General features: G+C 36.7%; 1 protein-coding gene across 6 annotated transcripts in view; it reads left to right on the top strand.

Moving 5' to 3' along the window:
- BTRC (beta-transducin repeat containing E3 ubiquitin protein ligase) overlaps positions 1 to 24,289 on the top strand; it is a 180,081-nt gene that overhangs the window by 50,767 nt on the left and 105,025 nt on the right. For 3 of the 6 annotated variants that reach the window (XM_063307062.1, XM_063307061.1, XM_063307063.1), the window contains one exon: positions 2,673 to 2,780. The exons of 1 other annotated variant lie outside the window; for it this stretch is intronic. In XM_063307062.1, the coding sequence (XP_063163132.1) occupies positions 2,673 to 2,780 (108 nt within the window). Of the gene's footprint in view, positions 1 to 2,672; positions 2,781 to 15,966; positions 16,061 to 24,289 lie in introns of those variants that run through there. 2 more of the 6 variants (XM_063307065.1, XM_063307066.1) reach the window with 2 other exon arrangements.

Genomic DNA, 24,289 nt, shown 5'->3' with positions numbered 1-24,289 from the left:
GGTGACAGGTCCTGCTCTGGGAGATTTCTGCGGTCTCCTCTCAGGTCCTGCAGCCACTTTGCACTGGTGTTATATGTCTTCTCTTTCTCCCATATGTTCTTCTAGTACTGTTCAGTTTCTACTGTTGGTGGCTGTGCTATTACTGCATTGTTGCACTGTAGTTGGGAGTACACCTTGGATGGTTCTTTGGTGAACAGGGCATTTATCTTCTTGGCCTCTGCTTCTCTAGTGTATCTCCTTAGCCTGGTAGCCAGTGCTGTGAGCCTTTGTTTAGCAGTCTCTAGGGCTTCAAATGGAGTCAGGCCCTTATATTTCTTCAGTAGCCGAGTCTTATCCTTAATCTCCACACCCGTCTGTAGTTCCATCAGCTGACTAACTTCTCTCCAAGTTGCCTTGATCTTAGTCTCCAACCTCATTTTCCGGGGGGTGGATGGTGGGGTAATGTACTGCTTTCTTCTTGAATATGTAGCCAAGCATTTCCAGGATTACAGTGACTGTAGCATATACTAGTTCATTGGTTTGAGTTGTGGATTAGGGATTGTTGTGAGGGCTCTTTTGGCATCTTCTAGCATACTATCTGATGGTACTTCTCCACTGAGCCTTGGTAATCGGTCTCGAGAGTTGACTGTAGCTAGTTTATCCATGACCTTTTGCCTCATATCAGCTGCTGTGCTCTGTAATGGAGGGGGTGGCAGTGATGTTCCAGCTTCAGGTGTTAGCTGCACCTCCAGCTCTTCTTCCGGTCTTCTTGAGTCTGGGATATAAGTATAGTTGGTCTATCTCAAGTTGTGAGAGCAGTTTCCTTTTCACTATAGTGAAGCGTTGGGTAACTAGCTGTTTTTCAGTTTGTGTGGATACAGATCTTCTGTCCATCCATAGTTCCCTCATACGTTTCCTATATCCTCTCTCATTAGGTCTGGTGTTGTAGTAGCATTCCATCAATTCCAGGTTCTCTTGTCTCGTCCATGTATGGTTTGTTCTAGTAGTCCACTTATCATCAGATTGTCCTGGTTCCCCAGCATCTGATGCGGACCCTGTTAATCCAGTCAACGTCCGAGCCGGCATGACTCTCTTAGTTTGTGCCACTCTCATATTCGAGGTAGGCAAGGGAAGCATTAGGGGATCTTTGCCCATGGACCCCTACTGGTAAGGTAGGTACAGCCAGGATTTGAACCCCAGTCTCCTGCTCCAAAGGTGGCGCTCTAATACTATGCTATCCAGCTGCTTATACAATTTTATTATACATATTTATATTTGTATAATGTACTTCTACTCTTTCTACTGCTTATATTGTAGAATTATTCACTTTATGTCAAGTAGTGGTTTTCAATGGGAGAAAGACAATAGAGGAACTGTAGAGGTTATACTTAGAAGTGGGCTAAAAATACTGTGCTACACATTGATTCATTTGTAATCCCTAGAAATGGATGCAATACTGAATGCAGATGACATATATATATATAAATCTACTGAGGCAAGGTTTTTGAGATAGTTTTTTGAAGGGTAAATAATTTATGTTCAGCAATTCTTGGTAAATATCCTTTAGATTCATTCTGGTGCAACACCAAGATGAATCGGAGGGGATCTGAGGCTGGGTTAAAATTTTTCAGTAAATATAGTTTGCTGAATAAACTACCTTTGGCTGGATTCACATTTGTGCTAAGCATAAACTTTAGTTTATAAATCATGGTTGTTGGATGCATAGAATGGGTGAAGTCCAAAGCAGAAGATAATCACGTTATGGCTTACTGTGGTATACAAACCAGGTTATAATGTTGCCCTTCCATTAGTCATGGCAAAGCAGTCAGGGTCAGTTTATGTAACAATTCAGATGTGTACAGAAGTATCATAGAGATGGAACTGCCTGTAGGTTAGTGTAATGTAATGTGTAGGTGCATGATTAAGATAGCAGAAGTTTGTGTTCAAGCCCTAAAGTTTATCAGGTGTTTGTAGTGTATGCTAGTAACTAGTCTAACCAAAATATGTTGTTATGAAGATAAGAATGGAAGAGGAAACTTGTGTTGCCTTCAGCTTTTAGGAGGAAAGGAAAGGTGTAAATGTTATCTTTCTATCTCTGGTCTCAATTTCCAACATGTAGATATAGATGTTAACTGTGTTTACTGCTAATTACTGTAGTTTTAACCCATAGGTAAAAATAGATGATAAATGTTAGCAATAGTTAAGGTACCTGCCATGATGAAAACTAGCCATGATTAAGATGTGTGGGGAAAGAGCCAAGTGAATTTCTATGAAGGAAAGATTAGTCAGTGAATTAGCTTGATTATACTTATGCTAGGTTTTATAGTATTTGTTTTAATTAGTTGGTTAATGGGTTAAAAGAACAAGTAATTTAAATCCACTAAAAGCATTGAATTGACTCTTTTGAATTAGAATACTTTTGCAAACAAAATGGTATGAAATGTTAATGAGAAATTTAATTAGCCTTATTTGTGTGTGCAAGTAGTGTGGTATTTCCTACCTTGCCCTTCTTCTTCTGCTTTTCTCTAAGGGGAGCATGCAGGTCAGTAATGTGTGGGTGTGTGGAAGCTACTCCAGTCTCTTAACACTAAGCTATAATTTTGCTGAGAACTTAACTACAGACTTAGAAGCTCCTATATTCTGTATCATCCTGTTTCATACAGTCCCATCTCATAGTTGTCCTTTCTCTGCAGTGTTCTATGCCCCGGTCTCTGTGGCTGGGCTGCTCCAGCCTGGCGGACAGCATGCCCTCACTGCGATGCCTGTATAACCCAGGGACTGGCACACTCACAACTTTCCAGGTACTTTCTCACTCTGTCTCTCTCTGGGTGTCTGAGGTTTGTGCTCATCGCTTCTTTTCATGATTTCTTTCATTATTTATTATGATTACAACTGCTAGTACTTTCATAGTTGTGCTTCCCTCATGTCATTCCAACTATTCATGTTATGGAGATCCAGAGTTGGCCACTAATACAGAAAGATTGTTGGTTCAGATAGAAGTATTTTTGCTAAAGCCTCATAAAGAAGACACAATGATCAGCCTTGCAAATTAGGTCTGGGTGTGCTTATAAAAATTGGCCTGGCTTTCCTTTTCTAAGAGGAAGAGAGGAAGCCATTTGGTTTTTAAATTAGAACACCGATATGATAAGAATTGGTACCTCACATTCAAGTCAGCTGATTTCTGGCTTGTTGTGCTGTTATGAATGTATTCTTGCTTTCCCAGCGGTACTGATTTGGAAGAAGGTGGACAGGAAAAGGTTAATAGTCATATGTGCTGGGATATTTTACTTCTCCCCCTTCTGTCTATCCCACTATTCCATTTTCACCCCTATTCCACGCAGAATCAAGGGAGTATTTCTGGAGGTTGGCTTTTGCCCTTCCTGGGAGTGAAATTAAAGAGTTCCTAATGAGAGGCTTAAAAAAACCTAAGGTACCAGTTTGCCTCATATTTTATTTCCATGTCATTCTCATCATATGTGTTGAAAACTTTATTTATATTTGCCGCTAATACACTGAGGAAATAGAAAAGTGAACTTCACATTAACTTTTAAAATCTTGGTTTGAGGCTTCTAGACATGTGAATATTTCAGAAGGGGGTAGATTTATCCTGCTGTTTATATGACTTTTTCACATAATCATTATCAGCTACATTAAAGCAGTCTTCCCCAACCTGGTGCGGTCTAAACAGATTACAGTTTCTTTTATTATCATTAAAATGGCTAGTTAAGGCTATCACATACAAACATCCATATGGCCACTAGGTGATAGCAAAGAGAGTTATCTGATCTTTGCTGCCATCTTGTGGTCATGTGGAAATTTGCAGACCAGATATGATAGCCCTAGTCTTTCTTAGTCAAGGAAAATCTGTTGAGTTGTACTTGACCTGACCCCGTCCGTTAATCCCTAACCTGTAAACAGATGTAATATAAACATAGTGTAAGAATGAAAACAAACTTGAGCACTTTTATTTCTTACTTACCTTAATTTGTATTCTGCCCTTCAATCCAGAGTATAAATTATAAAAACAATAGTAATGCAACCTTAGCAATCATAACAATAACATAAAATACAATACTAAACAGATGGCAAGAGGTTAATATTTTCTTGATTTCAGAAGTACACATTGAACATATGATGTCCAATCAGTGGATATAAATGTCATAGGATATTTGCTATTCATCAAAAGATCAGCGGACATAAATGCCAACATTATCAGGGCTTACCAAAGTGCAAGCAGTGTTGGGACTTAAGCATACTTCTACTAGCATGGCATTTTCACAATCATGGATTTTTATCTTTTTGTTATGTACAATTCAAGAGACCCTACAAATAAGAGTCGTATGATACTCAGTTGAAATTTATATTAACGTGGCAGACATAATATCTTTCAGGATAAATATAGTATTCAGAAGATCAAGGCTTTGTTAAGCAATATTGTAGTTAACAAACAAACATTATAATTTCCGAACTGATCTTATTTGTGTTTTGCTGGAGTTGTACAATACTCCATAGACTGTGTATCAATAGGAGGTATGACCTCATCTCTTTCTATTTTCTACATATATTGAAAGATCATATATGTATATGAAAGATATTCGTCCTGGAGGAATAGTGTTTGTTGCAAGAAACTGTCCATCCAAAGGACCCATAACTGAACAACTCAGAAGTAACTGAAGTTATTTTCATATTTATTATAAAACATTAAATGATGTGTATCTGAAAAATAGCGAATTTGCCACAAGATTGGATGAATCTTGACAAGTCCCATAGCCTTTAATTGATCTTGGGCATTTTCACTTGTGACATAACTGTTATGCCATCCTTAGTTTTTAATTAATAAGGCAAAATGACACTTTGATTTCCTTTTACAATCCTAGTTTTTGGTTTTGAAACCACTGAATTAAAGATAAGGATGTGTAATGGAATTGCTATTTTTGGATAGTTATGTAGATATAAATGAAAGTAAAGTAAATGAAAGTGAGCAAATCTGAATGATTGTATGTTGACCTGTAAGAAAAATAGGCAGGACAAACTGTGTCAGAACATTAAATAAATCTGTAGTAACAGAAATCTGTGGCATCAGTACCTGGCGAAACGTCATGGAATAGCTGCTTCATCATGTTCCTGACATTCATGAATCATTGTGACAGTTAGTTGGATAAGTCCATAGATTGTGGCCAAGAACATATGATTTGATTTGATTTAATTTTAAATCTGGCTTCTTGCCTTGAGTGATGTGAAAATAATGCTGACACATCTTAGATCATTCCACAAGAGCTCTTCTAGTTGAGCTACTATTCAGCACTGATAGACTTTAAGATGCCTGCTCAGTTATTCAGGCATCTAGCATAGCTTTCAGAAATAGGGACATTAATAAGACTCATGCAAGATTGTTTTTATATATGGTAACTGTAGCGAGATTATTATATGCACAAAGATGGAAAGATTTGGAAATACCTACAGTGGCGGAATGGCTGGTAAACATTACACAATTTGCAGAAATGGCAAAATTGACTTCTTGGTTAGGGAAAAGACAACAAGCACATTAATTAGTGACTGGAAACCCTTTACAGACTTTTTGATGAAAATGGAAAAAAAAAACGAACAGGTGATTTATGGATTTGATGGTTAGAAAGGGTAAAATATGGGAAGATGGGAATCATGACATAACCTTAAAGAGGGAGGACAAATGATAAATTTATTTGTAACTGCTGTAAAGAAAATCGGAAGCCACTTCTTTATACCTCTTTCCTTTTCCTTTTCTCTCTTTTTCTTTATTCACCATTTTTCTTTACTCTTGTCTTTTTCTTAAATTTGTATCATTTTTACTATTACATAAAATTCTTCAATAAAAATTAATTAAAAAAAGAAATAGGGACTTTTTTTCAATATGGAGAAATACAGACTAGGATTTAATTATCTTCGTATATTTCTCCCTTGATTGTGTAGATTGAATAAATCCATGGTGGTATTTGCTTCTGGATTCTAGTTTTAGAAAGATGATTGGTGATTTGTGACAGCATTAATTATCTGAAAGTTGGCACCTCATTTTTATAAAGGATTTTTAAGTGTTTTCCTAATGATTTGGATGTTTTTAAGTTTCCATAAATGACTTTTGTAGGCTAGATATTCAGTGTACAAGAAGAGGTAACAGTATACGCTCAAGAACAGTTGTGAAGCTTAAGGATAAGATTACAAATATTAAGTATTAGTTAGATCAGTCTGTATTGAACAATACACAGACAATGCATTTCCTGATAGTTTCTAATAATAATACAGCAAAAGAAGATTTGGATTCATTTGTGGAATACTGGCCAAAATATGTCAAAACTGATCAGTGCTGTCCTTATTGTTAGATGGGAATGCAGAATGTGGCGCAGCTAAGACTAAGGCTGGTAATCTAGTCTGTACCTTCTCTGTTTTACTAAAAAGCATTGTGTGAAAGCCTCAGGTGACCAAGGTCATGAGCAATGTCTGTAAGTCCATCTTGTAACAACTATGGCTTATGAAAGAATGTAACTTGGAATGTGAGAGGAATAAGCAACCATGAATTATGATAAGAATAAAATTAAAATGGATATGTTATGTGTCTGTGAAACTAAGAAGAAAGGAAATGATATTTGAAAATCTAAAGTTGATCTAATTTTACAGAATCTGTGATACTTGCAGGGAAATAAATGTGTAGGTTTAATTCTTAATAAAAATAATGAAATATATGCTACTTAATATAGATTGCTATCATCTATGTGGTGGCTGGCATGTATGAAAGTAGGAATCTATAGGTTTGTGATAGTTCCATGTTGTGCTGCATTTAGTGGTAATAATGAAAGAACCATGGATGAGTTTGGGAAAAATATAAGAGTGACCAGTACGAGTGAGAAATGTTGAGGTGCTGTGGTCATACAAAGAGAAATAATGAGGATTCAGTTGCAAAACTGATGTATGTAGGAAGAGTAAATGGGTCAAGATGATGAGGAAAATCAAGGCAGTTGTGGTTGGAGTTTTGACATCTTCACAAAGAAGAAAAGTATGAAAAAAGAATAATGTATTAATTAGTTCATAGATGTGATGGAAGCATGGATGTTCTCGAAGACCAGAAAATATGGAGAGAGATACTGAATGGTGTTTTAACTGTTTCTTTCTTTTTCTTATGCCTTTAATTTCTTTGTCTTACTATTCACTACTCCTTTTTGGTGCTCTGCAAAATGTAGCTTGCCCCAAAAGCGAATAGTGTTAGTATATGCAACAAAAGTTAATGGAACATCATAACTTGTATTATGAAGTTCACTGGTTGGTTTAACAGAAGCAGTACACACTTGGTTCTCTGATTATACTGAGGGCTGGACTCAAGGATAGTTACAAAATACTAATAAAGAATCTAAAGAAGGCCACGGATTCTGAGCATGCAAGGACTGGGGTTAAACAGAAAATTTTGTAGTTTGATTCCTGGAATGAGTAAGACATCTTAGATTTTTGGTTGCATAATTGAATTGGGGCTGTCCATTTAGGTATTAGTGCAGGTACTTGAGTTAAGTCATAAATTATGGCAGGTTAACAGTTAGAAAAGGAATTATATATATGTTCAAAGTCTTTATTTTTTGCATACTTCAATGAGAACACTTTCTATTTAACTTTATTCATCAGAGGTCCTGAATTTTTTTTATTTTATTTTTTATCCCGCCTTTATTGTTTTTACAAATAACTCAAGGTGGGGAACATACTTAATACTCCTTCCTCCTCCTATTTTCCCCACTGCAAAAACCCTGTGAGGTGAGTTGGGCTGAGAGAGGGTGACTGGCCTATAACAGATGCTAGTGGCACATTCCCTGCCTTTTGGAACCTTTTGCAATTAATCTGTTGCTCAAACAAATTTTCTCACAATTTTGAGCAAGATGGAAAAGTGATGCCCCCAAGCAAGTAACAATCCTTGAGCATTTCGGAAATATAGGAGTAAAATCTACAAAATCCCTTTTTGATTTGATAGGCTCAAATTATCAGTTTTTAGGAAGAGTGCAATTTTACTTAGCAAAGCAGGAATGAATGATATTTGCTAGAAATGCCTAGACTGATCCTTGTTCTCTTGGCTTATTTTGAGCATGGTTTGTGGCTTGAAACAAGTTTTAGAGATAGATTAAAAAGCTTTTTTACTTATTCTGATTCCTCTAGTCAGACCTATGTTTGTCTTGCTCTCCTAAAAATAAGGATTTTTCAATAATTCAGCATAGTTCCTCTCATGGATTAAGCTTTTCTTTTAATATTTGCTGAATGCAAGGAGAGTATCAGTAGACTTTTCTCATGGTATTGAAGAAGTTGCAACATTTAGGGCTACTTAATCCCTGCTGACTGTAAAGTTATTTACATCATTGCCCATAATGCTTTATTTGGATAGTTGTATTTTTAGCACATTGTTTACTGTTTGTTCTCCTGGAGAGCCCGTAATCTTTTCTTCTGCAGTGAACTTGCTGAAGCAGTAAGTGTTCAAGCAGTAATTCTGTCTTTTTCTTTTTTCTTTTCTTTTGTATATATTTACCATGAATAACTTGTTTCATTATTAACAGTAAGTTTATCAGCATGTATATATTCTAGCATCTGCAATAAAAGTAAAGATCTTGTGGAAGAAAATATTTGTAAGTAAAGTTTTTTTTATTAATACGGAGTGTTTCCAGCATATAATTGGAAGTTGAATGTATTCCCCAAACAGAAGATCCATCAGTGTAGTAAAAAGATGAGCTTTTTTGGCTGAAATCTGTATAACTTTGTCCATTCTGATTTGCTCTAGCAGCACTGTTAAAGTATCTGCAAGTTATTTATACTGGGATTATTATACTAGGTTCTGATTTCAGGTGCTAGCAATCTATGGCCATGGCTTCAGCCCCCCAACTGATGATTCACTTGTCCCCATTTATGAATGTACTTAGATGGCTCCCAACTGTTTACAAGACAGCAGAGGTGAGATCTTTGATTGACAAGTTAGAAATGCATTCGATCATTCCCTCTGCCAGTCTCTGGTTCATGCTGTTAAAAATGTCAGCCTCTCCAAGTTTGAATGGCAGCCTGAGGGCCTCCAAAGCTTTTTGTTTTCTGAGATGGAAACACAAATTGGATGTGTGCCTGAGTGCACCATCCTAGGCTGTAATTTCATCTTTTAGCTAAGAACCACAAGGTACATGAACAAAGCACCCTGTAAACAATAATACTGCAGAAAAAAATAAACAAGGTCGTGTTCCTTGTACGTTGATCCACCAGTGTCCTGACCTCTATCACGCTGAACATCTCCTCTCTGATTGCTGCTCCCTCTGGCATTTCAATGAGAGGGAGAGGCTGACATAGGGGATTTATCAAGATTTAAAGTTGCAGTGGCGTTGCTCATTTCTTGTATTGGCTATGAAATATTGAACTACCATACTGTCTGACATTCAGTTTTAAGCAGTGGTGTGTGTGTGTGTGTCTGTATAAAAATATAAATAAAAGTTCTGAGGGCCTCTTCTCCCTTCTCCCTCCTTATCAACCCCCAAAGAATCTAAATGTGAAGGATAGTATTGAAAAGAAAATAAGCAGTTTGATATTCATATTTAAATGCATCTGTTGTGGATAAAGACTAGTTTTCCAATGTATTAGCTATCCAGTGAAGCTGACTATGCATTTTGCTATGCAGCAGAATGAGTGAGCATATTATCTGAGGGAGTATGTAGTTGAAGTGCATGTGCTGTAGAGAGAATAATACAAAGGGAAAAGCTTTTACCATGCATTTTTATTCTACAATCTTGTAGGTTAGACTCCCCAAACCAGTTACATTCCAGTGCATTAGAACACCTTATAATTTTTGAATGGCATAGTCTCTGGTGGAAATTACAGGAGCTGAAATTGAACACATACAGACGAGAGTAGGGGAGTGGCGGGGAGACAGGAGTTAGTTTAGTGTAGTGCTTAAGGGACCAGGCTAGAAACTGGGAGTCCATGAGTTCTAGTCCTGACTTATGGACAAAGCCAGCTGGGTGACTTTGGGCCAGTCACTCTTTTAGACTGACTTGAAGGTATGCATGTGTGTGCATGCCCGTATACGCGCACGCACAGACACACACACACAAAGTTGGGGGAAAACTACAATTGATGAAAACAGTAAGAGTCAAATATAAGTTCCAAGCAAATGATTATCTGTAATTTCTGTAACAAAAATTAGGGCTGTTACTTCCTATTTTCTTTTCTGTTCCATGTCCACCAAGTATGAGTTTCTTCCTTTCTTTGTTATAAGACAAAAAGTTATGCATAGCTATTTTGACAAATGACAAATGTAGTATCAACAGGATGGAATACAGGTACTCCTAAAGTTAACTCCAAGTTCCTTAGGCTTGTAAACATCTGCTTAGAGGTATTAGAGAGCCCCGTAATGCAATAATTGATTTTTTCCCCTGGAATTGCAGACTGTACTAATTGAATTAGGGCCAGTTTTTGTATGTTTGTGTGTATGCATGTTTTGAAATTAGCAAATCCAGAGCTATGAGAGAAAGTAAGAGAATGGAGAGGAACAAGGAGATAGAGTATCCTGTGCTGCTACCTAATGGCAATTTGTGGTACTGTATGATTTCTAAAGGGATAACATATTTTCATTAAGCAGAATGAAGGATAGTGACTAATTAGAATACACACTCTAATAACTAAACCAGTTCTTGGTTTTAAGCCCCCCTGTCTTTATATGGTAAGTTCACTAAAATGTTTATTTGAAATAATAGGCTATATTTTATCAGGTATAAAGAGTTTAGATATTCACAGATCATTTACATTTCAAAGGAGAAAGTTGTTCTAATGTGTGTCACATGGAAGATGCTTGTTGAACATATAAAAAATAAAGGCCAATCCATTGCCTGAAAACCAAGAGTTGCTTCTGTTTATAATACAGCACCTAACTTCAGTAGTGTTAAACAAGGATGTATTTTAGCTCATTTGCTGTTTAACCTCTACATCACCAATATAGTGGAAAAATTCACAACACCAGAGCATCACCCTCAAGTCTGGCTGGTAGACTTACTGTATTACTTTTATATGCAGATGATGCAGCCATAATCTCAACCTCAGTCACTGGACTGAGGAAAACATTAAGAGCAATTGCCTCCCATTGTATGCAGAATGATCTAGTTATTAAAAAACAAAAATTATGGTGTTTTCAAAGACATCTTTTAGATATAAATATGCATGTCAAATTAATGAGAATAACTTAAACAGGCTCATAACTTCAGATATCTTGGAATTGTTAATCCAGGCTACAAGCTCCTGGAGGGCCCAAATCTAGTCTTTATAAAAGAAGATTAAAAGGAATTTAGCTGCCAGCTTAAGGAGGTAAATATTTACCAGGTGGACTGAAAGTGTTTGAGGCTAAAGTAATATCAATAGAAGAATATATGTATCTCAGGGTTGAACTGTTGGAGTCCTTGGCGCTCTCTGAGCTTGGTTGTTGTCTTGCAGACATTTCATTACCCAACTATGTAACATCATCAGTGATGTTACCTAGTCGGGTAATGAAATGTCTGCAAGCCATCAACCAAGCTCAGAGAGCACCAAGGACTCCACACTAAAGTAATAGTACAGCTATCTTACAGTTTTCAAATATGTGCCTATAAAGGCATAGAGCCACTAGAAGCTGTTCAATCAAATTTCTTAAGGGATATATCTCTGGTGCCACAATATATCCCAAACTCAGTCCTTTGGACTAAGGTTGGAATGGCATCAGTTACAACTTGAGTGCAGATAGGATGTGTTAGCTATTGGCTTAAATTAATCTTCAGTTCAAGCACTTTGACTACTTTGACCCTCCAAGATAATTTTCAATATTCTTGTGGAAGTCACATTGTTCCACCCTAAGGTACTGTGGATTCCCACCTAATGCTTCCCCAATTGACCTTTTTTGCTGGAAAATGGCAAAAAAGGGACAAAACATGATCACATGACCGCGGGATGCTGCAATCGGTCATAAATGCGAGCCAGTTGCCAAGCACCTGAAATGTGATCATGTAACCACGGGGGTGGTAGTGCAACATTTTGTGACGCTTTGAAATGCACCCATTCTGAGGCTGTTGTAGCTTCGGACTGGCGTTAAACATTTGTAAGTAGAGGACTACCTGTACAGATATTTGACTTAATCTTTATCTTTTTATAGAATATATATAGCCTCTACAAATACTTACTGTATCAATAGATTGTGTCTTCAAAGTTGCTGGTTTTAATATAAAAATAGTTAAATATGGCTGATTTAGCTGTCAAAATCTGTCAAAATATGGCTGATTTAGCTTGGCTCAGTGGCAGGTGTGACAAGACTACACATAGGTTTTAACATCAGCTCAGACCCAAGGTCACCCAAAATCCCAAAGCAGAAACAGAAACTTAAAATGTGTTGAAGAAACTTCAAAAAATGGTTGAAGAAACTTCAAATGGTTACAGAAACTTTGAATGTCTTGGAAGTTTGATCTCATGGCTGAGTTTCAAATCCTCTTCTCAGAGGGAAGGAAGAATGTAGACTTAGCCATTGTGGTAGGAAAAAAGTGAGCAAAAGGTAATGAGGGTATCCTTGAAGCTCATCTGTCTAAGCCCACACATATGGGTCTTGTTGCTGTTGCATGTGAGCTTCCTTGGTGAAGTCAGGAACATATCTTCCTGCCCCCCGAATCGCATTGATCACTTGTGATGTTGAGTGTTGGGGGTGCCAAATTTCCCAGTTTTAATACTGTGGCAGGAGGTAGCTCTTACAGAACAAAATATTTTGCCTTGGTTGAAAGAGTATCCATCTGCCTGTTTTGTGAGTCAGGGACTTAGCTAATATAAAAGTCAAAAGAAAAAGAAAAACAGTACCCGCTAATTTGATACAGCAAATTTCTGCAACGTCTATAGATGTTCTAGGTTCTGGTTGGTCTGTATTTGGATGAGGTGTTCTATTCTTTCCAAGAGGGATCTTCAATGTTGAAAGGCACTTTTGTTAAAAGTAACATATTTTCTTTCAATAGGCAGCAACTGCCTAGAATAAAAGATGTAAGCAAGAACGCTTGCCCCAAGTTACAAGTTGCTGAGAGGAGAATTGCTCCCAAGGCAGAAGTAGAAGTATCTGTTTGAACACTTATGGGATAAGTGCAGTCTGGATAGGGGAAGAGTAGCTGAAATGTGAAACCTTATTTCAAAGCCACAAAGGCGATTCATGCCTTTTTAAGGATGCTAAATAAAAGGTTTTGTGCAAGCCGAAACATCAGTTATAAATCAAAATGAAAATTATACAATCCTCCAAATATTGGGGACATTATTTGGGTGTAGCAGGATAGGATGGAGTACACTTTAACAGGGTCCATCTGGATGCCATTGGAAGAGATACAATCGCCTAAACAGTCTGGAACAGGAAAATGAAAAGCATATTTCTTCAGTTTTGTATAAAATTTGTGCTGGCAAAGTCCTTCGAGGACTGTCCTGCATGGTTAATTTGGGTGCCTAGATCTTCAGAATAAATCAGTGTCTTATCTAAATAGACTAACTTGTGAGAATCCATGAAAAATCTCAGTCAAACTCATAAAACTCAAACAAGTATTTCCTTAATCATAGGACATCATTGAATATTTAAACTATACAAAAATATTTGTGTTTCTCTTTCATGTGAATTATATGGTAAGCATCTCAGAGATCCATTTTAATAATAATAATTAAAAAAAACCCTCTTCCTTTTTGTAACCATTCCAAAACTTCAAAACATAAGTGGGAGAGAGTAATGATCCCTAATGGTTCCAGGATTCAGAAACCTGAACCCATGGACCACCCTCATCAGAACATCTTTCTTTTTGACAAGAAAGAAATTCCTTTTGGAAGCAGTTATCAAGAAATCCATTTGAATAGACCAATTCTTCTGAAGACATTTTGGAGAAATCTAAGGTCCTGAAACCAAAGTTATGGCACAGTGAGAAGACCAGTGGAAAGGTCATGTGTGTACCGCCTCTTCAGAATATCTTGAAAATACGTTTCTATAAAAAAAAATCTTGCAGGTAATACAGGAAAAGTATCCTGTTGATGAGTGCAAAGGGGAGAGTGGGTAGCGTAAACCCTGAAAATGGTAAATTCTGCAGTTTGTGGATTAAATATAATGGTGTCTTGAAACCAATAGAATGTGGTCTTGCAGCTAATTCCTCCTCAGTATTGGGGGGGGGGGGGAGGCATGTAAATAAGAAGTTAGAATTGTAAGGTTTTCTATACTCAGTAAGTAGAAGGGGAACAGCATATTCAGGAATCAGGCCAGAACACCAGAACCTTCCTTCAGTGGTTCCTACACATATTGGTGGGTCATATGTTTGAACTACTAAGGTGCATTTGTGAGCAGTAGCCAATTATATGAAATTGCCTGTTGCTCCAGAGTCAGTTAACGCTGAACTTATTTCAGAGCCCTTTTGAGAATGGAGAATAATAGGTAAGATATGCTGTCATTGCTTTGAGTTGTATGTATGAGCTCCCCTTAATTTTCTGACCTCTTCTAATGGCTATAGCATTTGCTTACAAAAAGCCCTTTTATCCACAAATACACAGCCAACACACGGTAAGAAAGTTTAGCAGACTAGTTAAGTGTAAAATCTCCAGAAGCTCCACAGTACAAACCAAGACCCCACATGTACCTATGTTGCTTTTCTGGAGCTCACCTTCTGAAGATTCTGAAGAGCAGAAGGAAGGAAGAGGAAGGGTATAGAGAGTGTGATCCTTCCCATCAACCTTCTGTCTCAGTTCTTCTAGTCCTCCATCTCTAGTCACATAGTATTGGGTTAATTCTTCCAGAGTGTCTGTGGTGCCATGCTAAGCCATCTCATCTCATTAGTTATTAGATAGGCTATATTTAAATTGGTCAACTATAGTTAGTTCATTCCATTTCCCATCCTCAGTAAGTTGGATGTCAGCTGCATATACTTGCACTCTATGCTTACCTTGGGGCAGTCCTCAAGTTTCAGTTTGCTGCTTTTGTTCTAGCAGAATCATCAAAGGCAGATGTAAATTTAAGCAATTTTTTTTCATAATTATCCAAAACAGTCACTATTCGCTAAAATTGGAATTGCCAAATGAGCAATCCCATCTATCAAGAGTCAAAATATAAAACCCATCCAAGAATGATCTGTGGGAAACTCAGTCTCAAGGAGTTTATGTCTCTCATCTCATCTCATTGATGAAAACTTTGAATTTTTCTGGACTTCCTTCATATTTATCAGGCACGGATCCAAGGGATTGAAGTAACATAATCACAGGAAGCTGTGCAGCACACAATGTTAATTGGTTTGTCCTATCTCTTGTGTCTTTTTAGTGACTGCTTGAGTCATATGGTATGGGATGACAGTTGGTTAATCTGGGCAACTATGTGGTTTTGATGCAGGTCCACATGCATGGTTCTTGACCTGGAGCAAGGTGTTGGTGACCTGTTCAGTGTTCAGAAACATGCTAAAAGGATTAGTCTTCATGGATTAGATCTAAGTACTCTAAGCAAGGTTGCCTTCTTGTAAAGGGAGTAAAGACTCACTGGAATGAAAATCAGATTTCCAGTTGATCTGGACAGGAGAAAGTTAATCCCAAGCACAAGAATCTTAAGAACTCTGATTAATGTTATTTATTATTTATTGTTGTATTGATCACATTTGTAGGCTGCTCACTCAGAACAACTCTGAGTGGTGTATACATTAAAAACATAAGTCAGTAAAACAAGCAAAATCATAAAAAAGGAAAGATGGCTAAATAGGAAGACATGTCCATAACTGCTTGCTCTGCTGTGTTTTAGACTCTGTAACAGGGTGTGGGTCACTTTAAAAGGGCTGCTGGTCAGCTTATCAGCAGATAAGATAAAGGCAGAAAAGTAAGTATGTTTTGCCACCCTTATTGCCATACAGTAATATAATCCATAATGTGGGCTCTAACCTGTATTTGCTTGGCTTTTCTCTTCATCTTTGTCCAGTGCTGCTCTAGGCATCTCTCCTATTGTTTCATTTCCTGCAGCTCCTCAGAAAACCAAGGACCACAGGATTGATGTACAGTGAGAGACCACACAGGAGCAATCCAATCTAAGTCCTGTGTAAATCACCTATTCCAAGTAGAAACTGATTCCTCAGTTAAAATGCCCAACAGATCCCCCCAAAAAATCCAGAGTTCCCTCTGAAACTCATCCAGTTCTAATCTAATAGGCACTACCTCCCTGAGGGAGGGAGGCAGCACTAGCAAGCCAAAAAAATCAGAGAATGATCCAACAATAACAGATGATAATGATGTTCTCCACCTTCAGATCACATTGCAGCTGCCCTAAGACATAAACCAGATCCAGCATATGACCACCTGTGTGAGCCAGGCCTTCAGTGATTGGGGACAGGTTAAGATGGCCATAACTCCCGAACTGAACCAAACTCACTGCCAAACAAGGGCCAGTTGAAGTCTCCCAGAATTAACAGTCTCCACCACCAACCCATCACAGAGTTTAGCAGCTCAGTTAAGGATGTTGCTGCACAGCAGGGTGCTTGGTATAATAGCAAACAAGCCCATCTGGTCCCTAGAGCCCAACTACAACCACAGGGCTTCACATCTGGCTATCTAGAGATGAATTCTGAGTGAATATGATTCACATCCTGAGTGAATGAGACCAAGGAAAAAAAATCTGCTTGATGATGTGAATGGATGGGTAGGAAAGAGAAAAAACTACAGAAAAAATGGTAAGATTCTTGTGAGGCAAGAATGAATGAGAAGAGTGACTGTTCAGTCAGTGTCTGCTTAGAAAGAGGACTGTTTGCTTTGAATATGGTCAAGCATAAATCTATTCATGCATTCATATGGCAAAGGAAAGGAATAGGTTGTATGATCTATTAATTTGATTATTATTAAAGGTTAAGAGAATTACTGAAAGGTGCAGGAGTAATGAGATGTTCTGAATGTGAGATAGTGTCAGAATTGGATCTTGGGGGAAAATGGGCATGGAAAAAAATGAAAAGAGTAAAAGAAAGAGTGAAAGTAGAATGACTGCAGGAAGAGAAGGAGTAAGTCCTGTATAAAGAGTATTAGAAGATAGATTCATCTCCCAACAAAATGAATGGGAATGAATCGGATGTAAGAAAAGATGTGGAAACTGCTTGAAATAGTAAGAAGAATGTAGTAGTAGTGCGTAGTGCGTGGGGTTAAGCTAATAGGTGTGAAAATTAATGTTTGGTAAAATAATGAAGAGAAAGAGGCTGTGGATAAAGAAAAAATGCTTATACAGTAAGAGAATGATATCTGCAAACAATGAGGATGAGAGAGCTATTTAAATTTCATTGAGAAAAATAGTTGCAAACAATTACAGTCAAAAAAAGGAAAGAATGGTTAAGATCAAGACACACAGAAAAAGTGCAGAGCAATTTTTGAAGGAAATAAACAATTGTTTTAGAAGTGGTGAAGGGGATTAAACAGGGAACTTCCAGCAGAGTAAATGGAATGAAAAGTAGTGAAATGATTTTTAATTACACTAAACGCAATGCTGGAAGGAATACTTTAAAGTTTTGTATGGGAATCATAGTGATGTGCTGAAGAGTGAAATTGAAATTCATATGGTAAATGTTAGTGTCCAAAGAAAAATGATAAAAATGAAATAATAAATGCTGTGGAAATGTTGGGGGAAAACCTAGATGTATTAAGAATGCTGCTCTATGTTTAGAGATGGGCTTGATCTCCATGGAAGCTAGAGTTTGGTACTGTTTTTTAAACCTTTGCCTAAAGTTAACTTTTTTTCACAGTAGGTCTGGTCTTATGGGTTCTTAGAGAACATTTTATGTCAACTGGTGGGAAAAAAGGTTGGAGACTCTATGCTTATTGGGCTTTGAAAATTCTTAAGCAGCATAAGGGGGACACTAATCTTGACATCAATATAAGTCTGGTTCCTAGCTTTGTAGCACCTGGGATATTTCCAAATGTGTGTACAGATTGTCCTCAATTTATGATAGCAGCTAAGACTGGAATTTCCAACACTAAATGATGCAGTCGTAAAGTGCAATGTCATGTGACCATGCAACTTAGTGATGGCAATTCCAGTTGCTATTGTTGTGAATCATTGTAGGTTATTAAGCAAGGACATCATGTGGTTGCCATTGGTGATCTCCTACCATCTTCCCCATTGATTTTTGTCAGAAGGCAGAAAAGAAGATCACAAATGGCAACCACGTGACTGCAGGGAGCTGCGACATCATAATCACGAGCTGGTCACCAAGCATCCAGATTGTGATCACATGACTGTGAGGATGCTGCAACAGCTGGAAATCCAAGGACTGGTCATAAGTACCACTCATTCAGCACCATCTCAAATTTGAACAGTCGCTGAACGATTGGTCGTAAATCTAGGACTACCTGTAGGCCAACTTCCCACCTCTCCTCTATCACTGTCCTGAAATTTGGCTGACCTTCACATTGGCAGGCCTTCTGTCATTCTGTGGGATATTGCAAAAATACTCCTGTATTCTAACATATATGTCCTTGTGGGGATGGCCTAGTAGAGACTTTGAGCAATGTGCTCCTTTATTACTCTGTTTACAGGGAAACCTAAATGATTTTTATTCATCCTATCATTAAGTTTCTTGGCAGAGAACATGACTTCTTTTTATTGCTTCTCCTGTCTGATCATTGTTGGGAAATATCTTCCTAAGTTGCCCAGTTTTGCAGCTTTAGATGCACCACCTGTCTCTTGCTGTGTCTGAAAACTGTATTAATTTCTATTATTTTTATCTTCCTCTCTTTATATCTGTATATGTACATTTTTTATTTATCTTTACTGCATCTGATTGCTGGCCTTACGGCTTTAATAATGGTTTGAACTTTGAATGTTGAAAAATTGTAAGCCTGAAAGTGTAGATGGTGTAACTTGATGGAGAGTTGTGTGATTTGCCTATGTGCAGAGTGTAACTGCCTAAAGTTTGGGGGAAAAAACCCCTATTGCCCTGTACTAGAATGACTGCTGCAAAAAGTGAGGACAAAATATATACTGTATATAATGTATATATAGAGAAAAAGGTAATTGCAAGGGCTGTCTTGTAGTCCAAGGAAGGATGGAACTGTTAAGATTAAATGAAGTAGAGAAAATGCAGAGCAGTTTTAATGACGGTATTGTTTTGGAAGTGATGAAGAAGGTAAACAAGGAGCTTCCAGGAAAATGAAAGAAATTGAGAATAAAAGTAATAAAACGATTTGGAATTAAACTGAGATGAGGTCATGCTGGAAGGAATATTTTAGAGATTTGTATGGGAATTATATGTGCATAAGAGTAGAATTGAAGCAAATTACATACCTGTTAGTATCCAGTTTAAAAAAATATGAAAGAGAATTCTTGAATGCTGTGAATTATTGTAAAGTGCTAAGGCTGCAGGCATAGATGGTAAAACTTAAAAAATGTTAAAATATGAATGTGGTTTGCTTATGGAGTTAATGCATATGAGAAGTCTGCATCTGTACCTGACAATTAGAAGAAAATTGTTGTTCCTGTGTACAATGAAATAGGGAGCATTAGTGAATGTAAATAGTACATAAGAATTAGTGTGTTAAATATACCTGGGAAGGTATTTGGCAGAATACTGATTGAAGGGGTGATTGAGAGGTGACAGCAAGCAACACTGGGGAAGAGCAGAGCAATGTTATGCTGGTTAGAGTGGGTGCATGCCATATTTTTGCTGAATGTGAGAAAGTTTATTGCATATTTCTCTATACAAAGTGTATGTAAAGCAAATAGGCTTGAATCATGGAATATTTTTATGTGAATATGGAGTTGCAGTGAGGAGCATTATGTAACAGTGCATCAAAACTCAAGATAGTTGTGTTTGGCAGGGAAAATTGAGTGATTCCAAGTTATACACGAATGACAAAAACTAGAACAAGTAAATGAATGTGTGTAATTTGGTAGACTATTTGTTGATTATAAGGCAAAGGATGGTGAATTTATAGGTGTGCAAATGCCATTAGAAAAGTGATGAGTAATATGTGCTCTGTTGCTAGTTGAAAGTTGCTCTGTTGAAAGAAATAAAAATGGCTGTGCATAGAAGCATGCTTCTGCCCACTTTGATATATGGAAGTGAAAGGAGTATATGTTGGGAAAAATGCCAAAGAAGATTTGTTTTAGTGGGACTGAGTTACTTAAGAAGTCTATGTGATAAAACAAGGAAAGATATTGTCAAGAATGAATGGGTAGAGAATGAATTGAATACAAAAGTAACCAGTATGAAAGAAGTACATTGAGTTACTTTAGTCAAATAGAGAAAATGAATAAAAATAGAACCTTAAAACAAATGGATGAAGCAAGAGTGAGTGGGTTGAGAGGAAAGTGAAGACACAGAACGTTATGGCTGGATTATGTTGCTGAACAAAAAGTGATAAGTGAATCAGTGCATAGATGTGGTGGAGAGACGGATGATTTGCAAGGTTAGATATGAATGGAGAGATACTGTGAATGTTTTAGGTGTAAATTAGATATAGTTAGTTGGCCATTAATTACTACCTCTTACTCTTTTTGTGTCCCCAGAGAACACTGCTTACCCCAAAAGGAAATAGGATGATGGATAGTTATGTAATTATTCTAAAGCACATATTAATGGTGCAGCCTTTTCAGTAGGTGCAGGGTTGATGTGTTTTTATCACCCCAATGACACTTAGCCCTCTCTTTACTAATTTGGGTGAAAACATGTAAGTTGACAAAACATACTTTTAAATATGCATATACAAAATTGTTTAGATAATAGGCTGCCACATTTCACTGGTAAGAGATACTGAGAGATTTCCCAGGATGGTATTTTAAGGAGAATTTAACTATGTGAGGTTCCTAAAATATCTCATTTTGTCTCTCTTATCTAGGTTTTGGAGATTAGCAGAAATATTAAGAGAAATGCAGTTTTCTTTCCTAATTTAATTCCAATATATTACCTTTTCCAAATATTGCTTGATTGTATATCTTCATCATCCAGATGTGTGTTAATAGCCACATTTTCCAGACTGGGATTGGGATTTTGCTGTGCTTTGTGGAAAAGGAGATCCTCAAACCCTTGCTGGTCATTAGGCTGAAACGGAAATTTAGTATGCTTTTCCACAAAGCAGTTGAAAAAAAGGTAAAGGGACATTTACAGCATTTACCCTTCACGAATGCACTCTAAATATCAGGAATTGATGGACAAAGCATAAATGGAAAACTTGGAGTACCTTATTGCTTCATCATTTAACCAAAGAGATTAGAATTAGTTGGAGCATCATTCATTAATTTTTGGAAAGCAGTGTTTTCTTAAGGGAGCCTTACTGCCTCCTGCTGGTTGGAAACAGGAGTCTTTTTTATAGCAAGGCTGACTTGCCTTATTGCCTGTAAGGGAGCGTTAAGTTATAGGCAGTAAAGAATCCATTTTATATACTGTGCAAAAAGCTTTTTAAAACAATCTATTTCTGAACCTAAATTGTCCTGGGACTAGCTCTTGACATAAAAATTCATAGAAACCTGTTTTTTTTCCTCCTCTTTTTCTTGTGTATGGTTACTCTTTGCCTTAGTGCTGTAATGTTAGAATTCACATTGGCCAGGTTGTTCTGTAAATTAAACACTGACAGGTCCCCTCAGGGAAACAGCCAATGTATTTATGATGATGTGCTGATTACACAAAATACACTGCAAGCAGAAAACAGCTGCAGAGAACAAACCTCTTAAAAGAATACAATTACAAATCGCACCCTTAGTATTTCTAGTGGTGAGGGTAAAATACAGCATGTTAATGTAAGGGGGCTTTTTGTTTTGTTTTTAAGATGGCTCGTGAAAGATGGAAGATCTGAAGGGGGGAAAAAACCCCTTTAAAGTACAATTGGATTTGCATGTAGTTCCATTGGAGCTTATATAGGTAACATATGCACAGTAATGAGGAAGGATTCACTTATCCTTTGTGTTGGTTTATGATTTTTTTCCCCTTTAGATTTCCAACTAATCTGGGGCAGTTCCAACTCAGTCAATTACTTGGTTCTCTGTGGTATTTATGAGCATTGGCAATATGACAATATATGGGTGTTACAGGAATAGCAAGTAAACAGGGTTACATCCACTCTGTTCCCAATCTGAACTATTTTTAAACATCCTAAATTACCACTAATCTCAATTATTTGAGAAGACTATGTCTTATTGTGACATAAGCCTATAGCCTGCTTCACTATATAAATGTCTTGGCTGCTGCATGCTTCTGACAAAGGAGGCTGGGTCTTACAGAGGTTTATATTACATTCCATTAGATGCACAGAATAGCCTGGAAATTCCATGTGTACTCAGTAGCCCAGAAACATACCTGGTGTGTGTATCTTTAAAGGGTTGCACAGTTCTTTTTTAATCTTTACTGCAATAAACTATGTTTACTGCTTTTTTAGCTAACTTAGCTAATTATCAAATTTTGTGTGCATGTGACAGCTAAAGAGACTAATTGAATCTACCCTAGCAAAAGCTGCCATTATTTCCAAGAGTTTTACGTTTGTCTTGGTATTAAAATTAATTTTTAAACCAGAGTTGTCATGATGAAAACTCAATCCTAAGTGAGGTGTCTATGGGAAACAGGGTTGGTGAAAACAGATATACCTGAAATGTGTGTGCAAGTGGCCTATGCTATTGAGGGGGGTTGTTTAGCTGAATTTAAATTGAGTATCAAGGTATAACATTTTTGGAAATGTTGATGTAATGAACATTTGGGGGAAGAGAAAAGAAAGAATGCAGTAATAAACTGGTGCAAATAACATGGAAAGTGTAGTAAGAGTGCATTATTGTATATACTTTATTATGTTAAAACAAATCAAACAATAATTATAACTATGTTTTGACAAAGGTGTCCTCGCTTGTGCATTTTTTGCCATTTAGGAATAGAAAAGTATATTAAAATAAAACGTCAAATTTATAATAAAAAGTTAGGTTAGATATTTTTGTTTTTAGAAATAGAATATAAACCTCGATATCATGTTGCAGAAGTTAAACTCACGATTACACATATTTTCAGAAAATGTCCATAATAAATAAATATTTAGTCAGACTTGTTAACAATATTACAGTAGAAACTTCAAATGTTTTAATTAGTATAATTAGTCAGTAAAAATGACATTAATTCCAGAAAAAAATAACCACTTTGAATGTATAATTTAAGCAAGAAATAATGAGTTGTATCTTTCTCTTAACACAAAGCACTTCTAATACTATCAGCTGAGCATGTTAAGGTCCCCCAACCATTGTAGCCCATAGCCTGATGTCCCATTCTCTTATGTAGGTTCCCCCAAATTTCATGAGAACAAGGAGCCAACCAGCATATTTGTGGATATGGGGAGTCAAGAAAAATTGATTGCTTTGATTCATGAAGATTGAAACACTTCCTCTTAAAGCAAAGCCGCAGTTTAATACAACCCAGAGTATTACAGCTCACATTTTTGCTGGTAACTGGAATCCATGCATGAAAGGCACATAGCTTCAAATTATTAACTAACATGATTTGTTTTCCAGTTTTTCAAATGTTAATCACCACAGTAGGCCTCAAAAAAGTTGGGTGAGTACACAAAATGTCTTTCCTTTTTTAAAAAAAGTGCTTTTATTGCTATAATATACAAAGAAAAAAAGAAAAACAAAACATCAAGATACCAATATGCATACACACATAAGCCCCCCCAGACAAAAAGAACAAAAATTACCAAAAAAGAGCACACCCACAAACAAAAGTATACATTACCATAGATATGTAAAACCAACACATTTTTGCTTTTGAGATAAACCTTGCCCAAATTTTATTACATCAATAAAATAAACAAAATCCAGGAATTTAGTCTAGAGTGGTAGGTTCTTTTCAACAATGTCGAATATTTCATGGATCAGTAAATTCCAATTTTCACTATATAATTCAACATCACATTAACATTTGATAAATTTTACTTATTTCCCTTAAATAAATAAAATAAATATATCATTTGTATCGCCACCCACCTTAAACCAAACTCTGGGCTGCTTACAATCAAGAATTAAATCACATATACAGAATAAAAACCAAAACCAATAAAACCAATAACCAAAAAACAGAAAAATTATATTTTTGTAATATTATATTTTTATTGTAAACCACCCAGTTGCTCCCTGAGTGTGACTAAATTTGAAGTATAAATAAATATTCACAATAATGTGAGTTTTAGAGCAAAATGGGATAACCAGAGGGCAAGCCCAATCATATTTGTCAGAGTCCCCTCAAATATATTACATCTGTACCATTAAAAGGTCTAGGCCTTCTTAAACATCAGTTGAGGTGTCCAGTAAGCATAAAAATAACATTTTGATAACTTGGTA

The sequence above is a fragment of the Candoia aspera genome, chromosome 6 (genome assembly GCF_035149785.1).
Source record: "Candoia aspera isolate rCanAsp1 chromosome 6, rCanAsp1.hap2, whole genome shotgun sequence".
Classification (NCBI taxonomy): Eukaryota; Metazoa; Chordata; class Lepidosauria; order Squamata; family Boidae; genus Candoia; species Candoia aspera.
This window is presented reverse-complemented; position numbering and strand designations above follow the sequence as displayed.